The sequence below is a fragment of the Salarias fasciatus genome, chromosome 3, assembly GCF_902148845.1.
Source record: "Salarias fasciatus chromosome 3, fSalaFa1.1, whole genome shotgun sequence".
NCBI lineage: Eukaryota > Metazoa > Chordata > Actinopteri > Blenniiformes > Blenniidae > Salarias > Salarias fasciatus.
In genome coordinates, this window is record NC_043747.1 from 7,105,322 (window position 1) to 7,120,399 (window position 15,078).

Consider the following 15,078-nt stretch of genomic DNA (forward strand, 5'->3'; position numbering starts at 1 on the left):
TATTAGCTTCTCTTCACTGGCTTCCTGTTAAATTTAGAATAGAATTTAAAATCCTTCCCTTATCCTATAAAGCTCTGAACAGCCGTCATATCTTAAAGAGCTGTTCGTTAAGATGCCAAGAGCTGGTAAAGTCTCATGGCTGGTTCAGGCTTTAGTGAACCATTTTCTTAGGGGTGTTGTTGCTAAAGGTTAAGACCGCTGGAGGACCTGCACCGAGCTTTACTTCTCTCATTTCTCACTTGACATGTTTCACTTCGTGTCATAAACCATTGTCTCGCTTCTAGTCTATGAATTCTCTCCCTCCTGTAGTCTCTCTCTCTCTCTCTCTCTCTCCACCTCCCCCCAGGATCCCTGATGTTCGTGATCTGAAGCCTTCCATATTGATCCACCTTCATCAACTGGAGCAATGCTGAGCTGAAACAGAAATTCAATCTGTCTGTCCTATCCTCTTCTCTCTTTCTGTCCCGTCACCCCAACCGGAATATAGAAAGAAACAGAAAGCCGCCACCTCTGACCCTGGTTCTGCAGGTTTCTTCCTTCTAAAAGGGAGTTTTACCTTTTCACAGTTGCTAATGCTTGCTCATGTGGATTTGTTGATTTTTCTCTGTAAAAGGACCTCGTAATGACTGCGTTGTACTTGGCACTATAGAAATAAAGCTGAATTGAATTGAATTGAAATTGAACAGTATTATGAGTAATGAGTGCCCATACTGGTACGGGTACATGAAAGATCACCTAAAATCTGCAATGAAATAATGAAAAAAAACATATTTCACCAGATATCCTTATTTATTCAAGATCACACCATCCACTCGTTGAACATCAGACAGGCTCAGTAATGCAGCTCCTAACATCATAAATGTATCAGATCCCCTTTGAATTTTAAACCTCAACTTTCACTCCAGTAAGTTTGACTTTATAATTTCTTCAGCAGCTACATAGCCTCACATTTGTTATTTTTTGAGGATTTGGGCTGAATATAAGATAAGATGTATCTTTATTATTCTCCTAGTGGAGAAATCAGTGGTGTTTCCAGCAACATTATTCACACAGGACAGGAAAATTCACATGTAAAAGGACATAAATAAAAAAATACACACAGATAAAAAGGTGCAAGCAAAAATTAATGCTAGTGTACATCAAATAAAACATTTGCATTGCTTGCAATATAGAAATCTAAATATGGATATAAATATATTGCAGTAGTTGGTTTATTCTCCTGGGAGCACAGCTGGGAAGTGGCCATTAAAACCTGTTGAAAAACCTGTCCATTCCATTCGATATGCATGATATACAAACACATACAGTATTTTTTTATCATCTTGCTGTAAATGGGAGAGACAAGGATGGAGTAACATAAAGAAAATGAAAGAAAAGAAAGTCTTTGTGTATCAGTTATATACAAGATGTTTGTTCTGTTTAAAAGTTCAACAAACAGAAAATACCAACAGAAGAAGAAAAGAACATAATAATAAACCTGTTGTCATTCACCCACTCCTGATTCCAACCCAGCACAGGTCTGGAGTTGTTGTGTCCAGAGAGAGTTTTCAGACTCCTCCAGACACCACTGACAACCTTCTGCTACTGCTTTTTTCTGCATCTTCCTTCAGCTCTCTTTTTCTACTCTTCCCTTTTTTGATCTCCGTAATTAATCGTTCTTGCACCTTCTTCATCTGCTCCCTGTCCCCTGAAATAAAAACCCTCCTTTTTTCCTCGAGGAGGGTCTTTATGCCATTAGTGATCCACGGTTTGCTGTTCACCAACAGTCTTACAATCTTGGCGGGTTTGGTGGAGTCTACACATAAGTTAATGTTCACTGTGATGCAGTTGATAAAACTGTCAACGTCTTCCCCATGATCCTGACGGAACACATCCCACACCCTGTCAAAACACTCTGTTAATTTCTCCACCATGTCTTCAGAGCAGATCTTCCTTGTGTGGCTGGCAGCTGGTTCTCTGTCCACTTCAGACTTGTTCACAGGGAGAAGATACACCAAGTCATGGTTGGATCCCCCCAGTGGAGGAAGGGGTGATGCTGTGTATGCCTCGGCAATGTTTGCATAAAACAAGTCCAAGGTTTTATCTCCTCTAGTGAGAAAGTTGACATATTGTTTGAATGTTGGCAAGGTGAAATCAGCTGCTTTATTGAAGTCCCCGGCGATTAAGAGGAGAGCTTCTGGATCCTTTCTTTTCAGTCTGCTTACAGTAGAGCGAAGAGCTTCACAGGCTGATGAAGCATCAGCAGAGGGGGGGATGTACACAACTACCACAATAACCTCTGAGAATTCCTCTGGGAGACAGTATGGATGCATGCTAATGGCTAGCAGTTCAATGTCGCTGTTGCATAGTCTCTCACAGACAGTAATCTTCTCAGGGTGACACCATCTATTGTTTACAAATGCAGCTACCCCCCCTCCTCGCCCCTTACCCATGTCTAGTGACCCGTCTCCCCTTATCAGCCGAAACCCCTCCACCCCAACAATGATATCTGCTTTTAGCCACATCTCACTGAACAGCATCAGGCTACATTCCTGGTATTCCTTCTGGCACCAGGTTAGCGCCGTTAGCTCGTCCATCTTGTTCAGGATGGATCTCACGTTCCCAGTGATGATGGTGGGGAGGGAGGGCTTCATGTCTGAAGAAACAGAGGAAAGCAAAACTTCACAGGTCAATTGTTAACGCACAACACAACAGACTCCATGTAGATGGTAGAAATGCTGTCACTGTACAAGGACACCGTGGCCGTAGTTATTAGTAGAGGCACAACCTTTATGTCCAGACTGAGACTCACAGTCCATACTCTCTGGGATTTGGTAGTTTTAAAGTTGAGAGTCACATGTAATACCAAACCAACCCGGTCGTCTGTTCATTCAAAGATTTTTGCTCTCCCGTTGTAAATGTAAACAGCGTCTTGTTTTCTGCACACGCGTGTGTGGTTTCATTACAAAAACTTTTTTTTTTTTTTAATTGTCCAAGAATATACAGAAGAACTATTTACTGCAGCCGTGGTGCTCATGCACAGGAACAGCATTTTAGAGAAGTTGCGTTTTTCTCATTTCCACAGAGACGGTTTGAGTGTTTGTTTGTTTGTTTGTTTGTTTTTTTAAAGTAGCATTTTCTCCCTTTTCCACAGATATGGAGTCAGTGCATTTTCAAAAAGTTCCACCTTGGGAGCCATTTTGAGAAAGTAGCACTTTCAGTGCCTCCGATCGAACATTTTGTAAATGGAACCCGAAGCCATGGACTCCGCGATGTCAGAGTCTCCTGAAATGACCTCAGATACCAAGTTGGAAACAACTTCACTATGTGTTCTTATTTTAATTTGTCTTTCTGTAAATGTGTTTTTTTCCCAGCATTCATACATAGAAATATAAACACTGACCTGAAACTGTTGGAGTCCTCTTCCGTTCTGCAGAAACAAAACATGAGGTTGTAGATTCATCCAGGCTTGCTTTAGAGGAAACCTGAGGTTTGAGGGCAAGAGAAGTGTTACTGTCACGGATGCAGGTGGAAGGACCCACACACAGGCAGCCAGGCTGAACAGAAACTCCTTTATTTCCATAGACACAGGATCGCAGGGCAGGGTAGAGTGCAGGCATGGGAAAACAAACCGACAAGGACAAGAGAGAACAGCAGGGCTTAAGTAGGGGAAAACATCGGTGTGGAACATTAAGGCAGTAACGAGACAGACTGGAGAACATGAGGAGCAGACAGGTGGGTAGGCAGGAGAACAGGAGGACAGACAAACACAAAACAAGACCCGAGCGCCCCCACAAGGCCGCAGGGGCACAGGGCGTGACACCTAATGTTCTACACCTGCGTTTTCCCCTACTTAAGCCCTGGCGTTCTCATTTGTCCTTGTTGGTTCATTGTGGGTCTGTCTGCGCGTTCCTGTTCCCCTGCCTGCATCTCAGCTCAGCTTGCCTTGCGTTCCTGTTTTCAATAAAGACAAGCTCAACTCTGCCGGGCTGCCTGCACGTGGGTCCTTCCATCCCTGCACCGTGACATTAGGGCGGTAACCCTAATGTCCCCTTAACCCTGCTTGTTTTTAGTTACAAACAAGCAGAGATTCTTTGCTCATGTGAAAAAGTCGCAAAGCATTATGGGAACCATATTCCAAAAAAACACGGACTGACAACCGGGTGGTCCCATACGCACAATAACCCACCACGTGTGTCTCAGATGCACATCTGTTCGACAGGTATTGGAACCAGATCATCCAGGTTTCCATATCTGCCCGGGGCCCTGCGCTAAAACCATCTTATAGGCTGTCAATGGACAACAACCCACTGATTTTAGGAGCAGGGGGGGCCTTATCGTGAGAACACAAGATCTCGAGGGAATTGCAGTATCTCGCGAGAAATCAAACCATCGCTGGCACACCATTTGAAAGCCAGGTAGAACTACACATGTCAAGGCGTCTTCAGACACATTGCATTGTGACTCTGTTGGGAGTTGTTGTTCCTTCTTCAATTTTTTTCTCTCCCTAAATAGAAGACTGAAATAAAAAAATTTAAAGGGACTTAAGGCAACTTTACAAAATTTACCTCAGTGCTGCCGCGATAAGCGCTGTGGGGAACTGCAGCCACCAGCCAAGGCGGCATGGGAGCGTGCACTGTCTTCGGTCATTTTATTTATTTTTTTGACTCAGGAGATAACGGTGATAAAGTCCCTTTTTTCTTCGTGGTGGCACTTTTTTTTGTGGGTTTTGAGTGGATTCAGGTCGTTTGATAGCTACTGAAGAATCAATATGTAGGAAAAAGTTTGGATGGAGGGGTAGCGTGTTTTTTTTGGGGGGGGGGGGGCGGTGTGCAGCGGGAAATGCTAATAATGTGAGCTGTCGGCTCGGGGGTGGGCAGCTGCAGGTGTTCAACCGTCGGAGAGTTATTTCAAAGTTGACGCTCCATTGACATCAATGTGATGAGTGAGTGAGCGGCCATGTACCAAGATGGCCGCCATGTGACGACGTTAGTCTCCTTTGGGTTACAGCGCACATGAGCCATCTAGTGTTCTTATATGATATCTATGGTGTTTGAGTCCGTGTCCACGGCGGCCATGTTCTTCCTGTTCCAGAGCTGTCGGGAACGCGCATACAGCGTCAATTTACGTCACATCCCCACGATTGCGCGGGAAATTTGGACCCCGAACTGCAACAAATTCTGTGGCACACAGCCTGTATAAGGCAGCAGACAGATATGCGGATTGGGATGTTATTTTAGGTTTTTAGTGCTTCACGACCCATTAGCAATGAAAAAACTGGAAATTTATGTGTAGTTTTTCACAAATCTTGCCTTAAGTCCCTTTAAGTACATTTAAGGGTTTAGATTGATGATGAATACACTCATTTGGATTGATGCCCCCTGCTGGTGATAATATCAAGCCAAAACTCACATAATAGAGTTGTAGAGCTTTGTATAACAGTTAGTTCCATGATTCTCGCATATTTCATTGTCAAAGTAGAAGCTTTAAAAGAGGGACCAACGTCAGAGTTCAAAGGTCAATATCTCTGAGCAGAAGCAAATTCAACTTCCAGACTGACATAATTTTGCTCCCCTGATGAAATCTTTTCCTATGATACATTATGTTTAGTTCTGTGATTTTTCTTTTTTTCAATGTCCCCTCCTCTGGACCCAGAAGGACCTGGTCGTGGGTCAGGTGGATCCAGTCTTGTGTGAGGCTCAACTGGATAAAATTAAATTGAAAGAATCTGGTTGAACATATAATGGGCTCATTCTTCAATGCCAACTTTGTTTTGACTTACTGGAACCCTTGTGTGTCACTTTTGGCCTCTCCTTTTAATCTACGTGGTGTCCGTCTGCATGACTATTGGTGTTTTTACTGCTTCATCTTAGTGTCTGTATATTTTCATGTTTTATTTTTGTGCGTCTGTCTGATATTTATTTGCTGCTGCACATGTCTCTCTTGCAAATGAGACCCTGGGTCTCAATGGGATAACCTGCATAAATAAAGGTTAAATAAAAAATAAAATAAATAAAATATTGCACTAACATGAAAACTAGGGTAAGTAAGTAAGTATTTTTTATTTATATAGCACCTTTCACAGGTAAAGAGCCACAAAGTGCTTCACAACACAATAAACAACAATAAAACAACAATTAAATACAAATAAATAGTCAGATAGATAAATAGATAAATAGACCACATTAAAAAGGAGATCAAATCTGGCCCGAAAACTAAGCAAATGCTTGAGCAAACAGAAAGGTTTTAAGTTGTGAGGGTAAAACTATTGTATCTCACCGCGGTTTGAACCCCGTTTGTCTTCTCAAGCCAACACTTGGTGAATTCTGCTGCACAAAAATGGGAAGAAGGTGAGAATTTGGGCCCCCAATGGTTGCGATAGTAATCCTAATACCGATGTATTAAAGTCCAAAAATGATACTCAGTGGTTCCAGTAAGTCAAAACCAAGTTGTCACTGAGAAGTGCTGCTGAGGAAAAACAGCCGGAGTAGAGCTCTGTGTTTACCTTCGCTTAATGGCATCACGTATCCGTCACGTTACACGGCCGTTCACAACCGTGCTCCCTGTACCGGCACAACTGCGCAGTGGAGACACGACTTTTGTTTAAGGTGACACGGTGGAGCAGTGGTGAGCTCTCTCATCTCAAAGAGGTTCGTGTTTTAATCCTGCTTCCTCCAAAAATCTGCAGACATGCTTGTTGGGGTAGTTGGTGACTCTCAATGCATCAGACTGTGAGTGTGTCAGTCATTTCTCCATTTCCTCTTCTTTCCGTGATGTCTTTCACCTGTGCCTTTCATCAGACTACACTTCCACCCAGCTCCAGACTGATATCTGGACTCTGACCCTCGCCTCCATGTCTCTGGACACTCTGGAACAGCCGACACTGGCTCTGAGCCTCATCTGCAGGACTCCCTCTCTCCTCCACCTCCCCTGAACAAAGAGCTCCTGTCTCTCCATCTGCTTGGAGGTCTGAGACCCTCCTTCACCTGTGACAGCAGCGGTGAGCCGAGTCCAGATACTGATTCCTAGCATTCATTTAAGAGATTATTCATACCTGCTGGTCCTCAGTGGAGAAGTTCAGTTCTCGACGGCAACTGGAGAAATCCCCACCACAGGTGATTACAGGTGGTTGCGGCGAAGTCTGAAAATCTGCAGGAAAAAAAAGATGATCACTAAGGCCACATTTACCACATGACCTCATTCGTTTTTCAATAAACCGTCCAATTTCAAAGGAGGGTGCTGGTCTATTCCAGCTGACTTGGAGAGAAAGAGAAGGTCCTGGTTCAGAAAGGGTTCGCTGCCATATACTCACCTCACTTCATGTTGTTTCATTTTACTGGAGGTAAAAAAGAATTTGTGCCAAAAAAATTTATCGACACGATGGTGTTCTCCTTCTTGAAACAAGAAGGTGTTTGATACCCGGGCAACACAAGACTCCCTCAAGAATTCATTTTAATAACCTCAGTTGATTTTATTGACTATCCACCAGCCGTGCTCCACATTTTCAGTGGGAGCTTGAGCTTTTATTAAACTTCACGTTATTTCAGAACTAAGCACCAACTACGAAGTCCAAAAAAAAAAAAGAATGACGACTTATGTTTGAAGCTAATCTCACAGTGCCTGAGAAGTTTGTATTTCCATATATGAACAAGTCCTGTATTAGATCTCAAAACATCTGAATGCATGAGTCTTTTTCCTGCCGGCATTTTGCTAAAACAGATCTGATCTCGTCACCTCCCATATTGACGACTGTAACTCATTTCTCTTTGGTGTCCCTCACAAGCCTCTCCATAAGCTCCAAATGGTCCAGAACTCTGACACCCGCATAATCTCCAGGACCTCCTCCTTTCACATCACCTCCGTCCTCCAACAGCTTCACTGTCTCCCGGTCAAATTCAGAATCACCCCCCCCCCCAATCTGTCTGATCTCATTCACAGGGGAGGGGTGATGGGGGCTTACCTGTGATGGTCGCAGTGGCGCTCAGGCTGCCCCCCAGGCAGTCGACGGTTTCAACCCGGCGGCCCAGTGGGTCGTCGGGGTCGCTGTATGTCTCACACTGGTGGTCTGGAGAACACCAAGGAAGACAGTGAAGCTTCACGGAACACTGGCTTTGTTCCCTGGCCTCCGGGCAAGGTCTCTATTGTTATTCGTTTGTTTCTTATTAGGAACCGAGCCCATTGCTGGAGTGTCAAAATAAGAACCTCAAACCCCTTCAAAATAAAAGTCAAAATTTTGCAAGAAATGACATTTAAAACAAAACTCATTGACAATTTTGGGTTAACCAGTTTCAATGACAACATGTACTACCTTTCCAAAATAAAAGCCCAACATACCTTCAAAATAAAAGCCCTTTTACAACAAAAAATGAGGTAAAATCAAGAAAATGGATGTTAACAGAGTAGCAAAACTCCCAGTGACCTGGATTTCAGCCAGCAAGGTACGAGGACATCTCAGTCACGGGCCAGCAGGGAGGCGCGGTCCCGACCAATGCCGCTTGTGGCTTTAATTAATTAATCAGATTAATCACTGTGACACTCACTGGGGAGAAATTTGGGGTTGGGGTTCAGCTGGTTGCAGCATTTCACGACTTTCCGAATCGGATCCGGGTCCAGGGCAATGGAGTGCTTCCTGGGCCCAGGATCAAGGCACTCGGAGGGCGGGGCACAGCCATTGAAGCCCTGAAGGTTGGGGTTGCCTGGGGAGGAGTCTAGCACGTAAGACGGAGACACGTATTGGGACAGAGGGGGCGAGGGATGATGGAGGGGGGCGGGGCTTACCTGTGACAGTCGCCGTGGCGCTCAGACTGCCCTCCGGGCAGTCGGTGGCTTCAGCCCGGCGGCCCAGTGGGTCGCTGTATGTCTCACACTGGTGGTCTGAAGAAACAGAAGAAAATAAAAGTCAAAATTTTGTGAAAAGTGACATTTAAAACAAAACACATTGGCAAATTTGGGTTAACCAGTGTCAGTGACAACATATACTACCTTTCCAAAATAAAAGCCCTTTTACAACAGAAAATGAGGTAAAATCAAGAAAATTGATGTTTACAGAGGAGCAAAACCCCCAGTGACCTGGATTTCTGACAGCAAGGTACAAAGACGTCTCAGTCGTGGGCCGGCGGGGAGGCTCGGTCCTGACCAATGCCGCTTGCGGCTTTAATTAGGGACAGAGACAAGGTCTCTATTGTTGTTCGTCCATTTCTTAGATATTATTATTATGCGACCACCCCCTTTTTGACTCCAAATTTAACCCCCTAAACACGAACGAAAACTCACCAAATTTGGCACGCACATCATGACCGGCAAAAAATATCATAAAATGGAAACGTTGACCGCATCTGCTCTCTCGCGCCACCTAGAAACACTAAAACTACCGCAACGGCCCGTAGGAATGTCGTAGAGAGATCAAACCAAAACTCACACGTTCATCTCATTGAGATCTAAAATTCACGCACTGACATCCCTGACCTAAATCCATCAGGAAGTCCGCGATTTCCCTTTCAAAGTAAAATTTTGCTCAAAATCACTCACGAAAAAAATTATCTCCTCCGAGACCGTTTGTGTGAACAACTTTGTCAAAAGTGTAACGGTGTGGATGTTTTTAGCCCTCAAAGTTGGAAGTGTGAAAACCTGCCTTGCTCCAACCCTCATCCGTTTTAATAGGGAAAAAATGAAAAAAGTCACCTTTTTTCAGCACCTCGAACAAGTGTCGAGTGTGGCTAAACCGTGACTCCTGTCAACAAACCGGGCAAACGTGAAGCGTCATCAGGTTCTTCCGAACAAGAAGATGTAACATAAGTGGGGAAAATATGTTGATATGTGGCAGTTTTCGCGAGAGTGAAAAGGTGTGCGCTCTGCATTTTTTTGCTCTCAGTTATAATGGAGCCGGATGGGGAAAAATCTATCGCTTCTCACAAACTGAGGCCTCTACGGTCCAAACTAAAAGTCTGACTGCTCTGAAAGCGTCACCTACTGAAAGACAACTACATTTTCTATCAAACGTGGTATTTTTTGTTCAGTTTTGCCAAACATGAAAGGAACAAGGAGCAGTTGTTTCCCAAACAGAAACTTTTATTTTCTCCTCTCTCCCACTCTAACTGACATTACCATATACGAGGGTGTACCCAAAAATTCCCGGAATTTGATTGTAACTTTTTATTTCTGACATTCCAAAATGAAACACCACCGTCGCCTTCAAAATAATCTCCATCCGCATTAATGCAGCGCTCCAGCCGTGTCTCCCACTTCACGAATGCGTCGTCAGACCCGTGCATAATTGTGCAATTTTTTGCCGGCTGCGTTTTTTCTTTCACCTCCTCCACATCTGCAAACCGCTGTCCCTTCAGCTCCTTCTTCAACTCGGGGAACAAGAAAAAGTCACTCGGGGCTACATCTGGCGAATAAGGCGAATGGGGGAGGAGATTCGTCTCATTCTTCTCCAGAAACTGCGTGACGCGCAGTGCCGTGTCCGCTGGCGCTCTGTGGTGGTGGATCAACCGGGCTCCACTCCGCCACAATGCGGGCCGCTTCCTCCTCACATCCTCACGGAGCTGTCTGAGGACTTCCATGTAGTAGTCCTGATTTACAGTTTGACCTGGAGGGACAAACTCGCTGTGGACGATACCCTGGACAGCGAAGAAGCAGATCAGCATTGTTTTCACGGCTGAGCGGACCTGACGCGCCGACATCTGGAACTTCTCAAACCGCCCGAACCACTTATGGACCTGATTCTTCCCCAGAGCATCATCCTTGTAGACTTGCTGCAACAAGGTGAGTGTTTCTGCTGCTGTTTTTCCCAGCAAAAAGTAGAATTTAATGTTTGCGCGCTGCTCTGGCTTTCCGGTTAATGTCGGCATATTGGAAAAATGGCAGACCGCTGCTGCACTCTGTTACTATGAATAGCACCTGACAGGCGTCAGTGTCACTCTGAGAGCTCAGCTTTTTCACAGATAAGCACGAGGCTTACCTGTAGCACATCTGACGGCCAGAAGTCCAAACTCATTATTGTTAGTATTTTATGACCACATTCCGGGAATTTTTGGGTACCCCCTCGTATGGGCTTACAGTGCAGTTACACAGCTGACAGCAGCTGTCAATCAAACTCTGACACTCAGTGCCTTCATTCAGTGACTCTCAAAAGCAGATGGGAGAAGCTAACAGCTCCATGTTAGTGGATGAGAGACACTAACAACTCCATGTAAGTGGATGACAGATGCTAACAGCTACATGTTAGTGGATGACAGATGCTAACAGCTACTTGTTAGTGGATGACAGATGCTAACAGCTACTTGTTAGTGAACGGGAGATGCAAACAACTGGCATGTTTGTGGGTGGATGTCTCAGTCGTGGGCCCGCGAGGGCGCTCGGTCCCGACCAATGCCGCGTGCGGCTTTAATTATTATTGTTATTATTATTATTAATATTATTATTATTATTATTATTAACATTATTGTTGTTATTGTTATTATTATTGCTATCTTAATTAGTATTTGTATTAGTATTAGTGTTATTGTGACTACATAAGAGCAAAAATTCTGAATTTGGTCACATGACACTGACAGTGGAAATGTGGCTTAAACAAGGCAACTAAAGAAAGTCATGAATGAACAAAGTACTGATGTATACCTGATGGACCTCGTTCCTCTTCTGTGGGCTCTCTAGATGAACGGCTCCTTTGTTTGGTGTCTTTGGATTTCTTCAGCTAAAAGGGAAATATTTGTGGAAGACCACATGAACTGAACAATAGATTTTCAAAGTTTTTCTGTGAAGACTACAGTTAATTGTTCTGCTAATGGTGGCGTCCCCTCTGCGACGGCAGCAACCAGTTCGGACCAGGGAGTCAGTTCTGGCCCTGGAGGGACCCCGTCCTGCATGCTTGAGGTCTCTCCCATGTGAAACACACCTCAATCACATGAAGAGATTCTTATTGGGTCTTTTTAACAAGTTGGATTGAGGTGTGCTGATCAGGGAGACATTTACAACATGCAGGACTGAGACCGTCCAGGACCAGGCTTCATCATAGAGGGGGTCTAAGCTAGTTTATGCAACATCAGTGACTTGATCAGCAGAGACATTTGGACCAGCAGAGTTACGTCGATGTCCCACGTAACTCTGAGCCGTGTGACAAGCTACATTCTACATGCTAAAGAGTTTTGGGGCTCACACATCAGCGATGCTACCTGCTAAACATGAATCAAGTGTGATGGACACCACATTATTCCCAGTTAAATACACAACAGAGTGATATGGTGAAGTCAGTGATTACACAACGGTTGCATATCAAGTATGAATTAGGCTTTAAGGGATTTCAGTTTACTTTAGGCGTGCGTTCCTTCTTCTTCTTCTTGTGATTAAATTGGAAAAATCCTTTGCCAACCTTTTCTGTTGAAGGCAGAAACACATTAATGCAACATTTGTTTTGAGCCACAATGTCACACACTCAGGATCACTTGAGAAAGAACCAGATTCCTCCCTAGACCAGACTTAAAGTATTTAAATCAGTTGCACTACCTTTCTCCTTCAGCAATGCATGTTTCTGTCCTCTGAGCTGCTTTAAAATGTGTTTGTTCCACTTTAACTAGCAGTAGTTGGATTTACAGTGAAAACATTTATGACTGTCGACCTGAATCGTGCGGTGGAAGCCATGACAGAACGGGTTGATTCTCCTGTGATGAATGTTTGAGAGACTCATGAAATGGTTTTGTCTCCTACACCTAAAGGAAGGCAAAGATCAGATTCTGGCTCCCCTCCCTGCAGGAGCCACCAATGTTACTGTTCAGGGTCTGTTCTGTCCTCCAGAGGACTCAGACCCAGAGAAGCTGCCTACACCCTCCCTCCTTCTGGTGGAAGGAAGACTGGGAGGAAGGGGTTTGATACCCGGTTAACACAACACTTCTTCATTCAACTAAGCATGGTTCATTTTCAAAACACAGTTTTGTTTATTTCTGTATTTATTTTTTATTGGCTATCCATCTGGCTAAATTTTCAGTGGGTGCACGAGAACCGGAGCACCCAAGGGATCAGCACTTACACTTGTAGCTTTTACTAAACTTCATCTGAATTCAAAACCAAGCACCAACAGAGAAGCCCAAAACTTCATCATGACTGATGTTTGATGCTACTGTCAAGGTGTCTGAGAAGTTTAACAAACCTTGACAGGACTTTTAGCCAGAGGAGGAGGAAAAAGCCTCAAGTGCATGTTATGCATGCTTGTTTCAGTTATTCCCTCCTCTCCCCAAACACTGAGAAGTCATGTGACCTCCTCCACTGACCACTGTGCTGGATGCTCCTCTTATCCAACAGCCTCCATTAAATAACCAACAGAATGGCACAGTCAAGCCAGTGATTATCAACTGGATCAAGACTTCCCTGCTCCCCTCACTGGCATTTTTTACTGTTATCAAATCCTTAAAAGTATGATTAGATCAGATCACCTAACAGAGTCTACTTTTTTCTTTATGCCGTTAAAGCTATAGTGCGTAACTTTTAAATGTCTATGAATGTCCGTTTTAGCCAAGCCACTACTAGTGGAGATGACAAAATGCATATTAAGCCGATCGGCTCCTCTAACATGTCGCGGGACTTTTCAATATATATAATTCTTGCTTTCCTTGTCGACCGGCGACATTCCCGCGCTGGCGCGGAGGAAATTACGCATTTTACGACACAACAAGAAGGGAGGGGGAGGACGGGAGGGTCTCATAGCAGCAGGCTCAGCTCACAGGCAGACCGAAGAAGCAACATGCGAGTTCATGGTTTCCGCCAGACCTTTTCAGTCCGGGAGCCCCACCCGTGCTAAATTGTGCAGCGCACCGACAACGGAGAGGAGAGAAAAAAAAAAAAAAACTCTCTGACATTCGAACACCGGCAGCGTTAGCAGCGACACCACACGCTAGCCCCCCCCCCCCCCCCCCCCCCCCCCCCCCCCCCCCCCCCACCAACCCCGCCGCCAAACTCTTTTCCTGCAGGAAACACTGTACTTTGTGTTTAACACTTCGTTTTTCATCAAGACGCAGCTACTGCAGACCAATGGACAACAAATGATTTCCGATGACGACCACTGGGTCTTTTCATCCACGAACCTGTCGGTTACAAATTAGCAGGCACCTTGTCTCCCAGAGTCCATCTTTTTTTTTCACCAGCTGTCTTTATTCACACCAGAATAAAAACAGTTTTCAACGCACGAATCTCCGTGGCAGCGGTTGGGGGGAGAGGGGGAGGAGGGACACCGGGGACAGCTGGGCGTACGTCATGTGGAAGCGCCGGCTTTATTGTTGTAAGAACGCAGAATTCCGCTAGAGGGCGACCGAAGTTACGCACTATAGCTTTAAAGTAGATGTGTGAAATACTATTGGCTTCAAAATCTATACCATCTTCCTCATCTCTTTCTTCCTCTAATGCCTTGCTGTCATCCTCACTAGAGTCCTCGTCCTCTTCTAGACTGCCATCTCGGGTGGCCATACGTCATTTAGGCCGGACAGTCCGGATTTTAAACGTCTTGTCCGGCGTCCGGCGCAGTCTCAAGCCGGACGCTCATTTGTCCTCCTTTTTAGAGTTGCACCTGAATGCAACACTGCATATCGGCCAATGGTGTAAGACTTTTGGTTAAAAAAAAAAAAAAAGAAATGTGGTTAAAAATGATTGGCTAATAGCAGTGTCACTCAATGCGCTGGTTTCTCATTGGTTGAAAAAATGTAAACAAGCCGCCCCCTGTTCCCATGTGCCAGCTACCACGTCTCACTGAATGTCAACATGCCGAAAAGACAGCCGCCATTCAACTCAGAGTGGTCAAGAGAGCACACACTTATTAGCAAGAGCAGCAAAGGCGATTTACGTGCTTATTGCACACTTTGTCGATGTGATGCTGACATTAGCACCCAAGGAAAGGCGGCCATTGAAAGGCACGCGGGCACAGAGATGCACCAATGCAACAGACTGGCTGCAGGTGCCTCCTCCCACCGGTTATTTTTTCGGGAAGCAACGTCACCTGAAGATGACAAGATATCTGCTGCAGAACTTTGCAAAGTCTATCATGCACATTTGTTGTTTACATCAAAAAGTTTTCGATAATTTTTGAACTGCACTTTGAAATGTTTTGAATAA

The 15,078-nt window shown here is 44.7% G+C and overlaps 1 protein-coding gene across 4 annotated transcripts in view; it reads right to left on the reverse strand.

Annotated features, from left to right (window-relative positions):
• Positions 1 to 779: 779 nt before the first annotated feature.
• The window catches only part of LOC115384424 (uncharacterized), a 34,821-nt gene continuing 20,522 nt past the window's right edge, over positions 780 to 15,078 (reverse strand). Inside the window, exons 5-12 of one of the 4 annotated variants that reach the window (XM_030086706.1) lie at positions 12,293 to 12,357; positions 11,602 to 11,677; positions 8,758 to 8,853; positions 8,520 to 8,675; positions 7,940 to 8,044; positions 7,034 to 7,128; positions 3,383 to 3,464; positions 780 to 2,635 (exon numbers count right to left, since the gene is read on the reverse strand). In XM_030086706.1, the coding sequence (XP_029942566.1) occupies positions 1,548 to 2,635; positions 3,383 to 3,464; positions 7,034 to 7,128; positions 7,940 to 8,044; positions 8,520 to 8,675; positions 8,758 to 8,853; positions 11,602 to 11,677; positions 12,293 to 12,357 (1,763 nt within the window). In that variant the 3' untranslated portion in view covers positions 780 to 1,547. Of the gene's footprint in view, positions 2,636 to 3,382; positions 3,465 to 7,033; positions 7,129 to 7,939; positions 8,045 to 8,519; positions 8,688 to 8,757; positions 8,854 to 11,601; positions 11,678 to 12,292; positions 12,358 to 15,078 lie in introns of all 4 variants that reach the window. The other 3 variants (XM_030086701.1, XM_030086713.1, XM_030086719.1) reach the window with 3 other exon arrangements.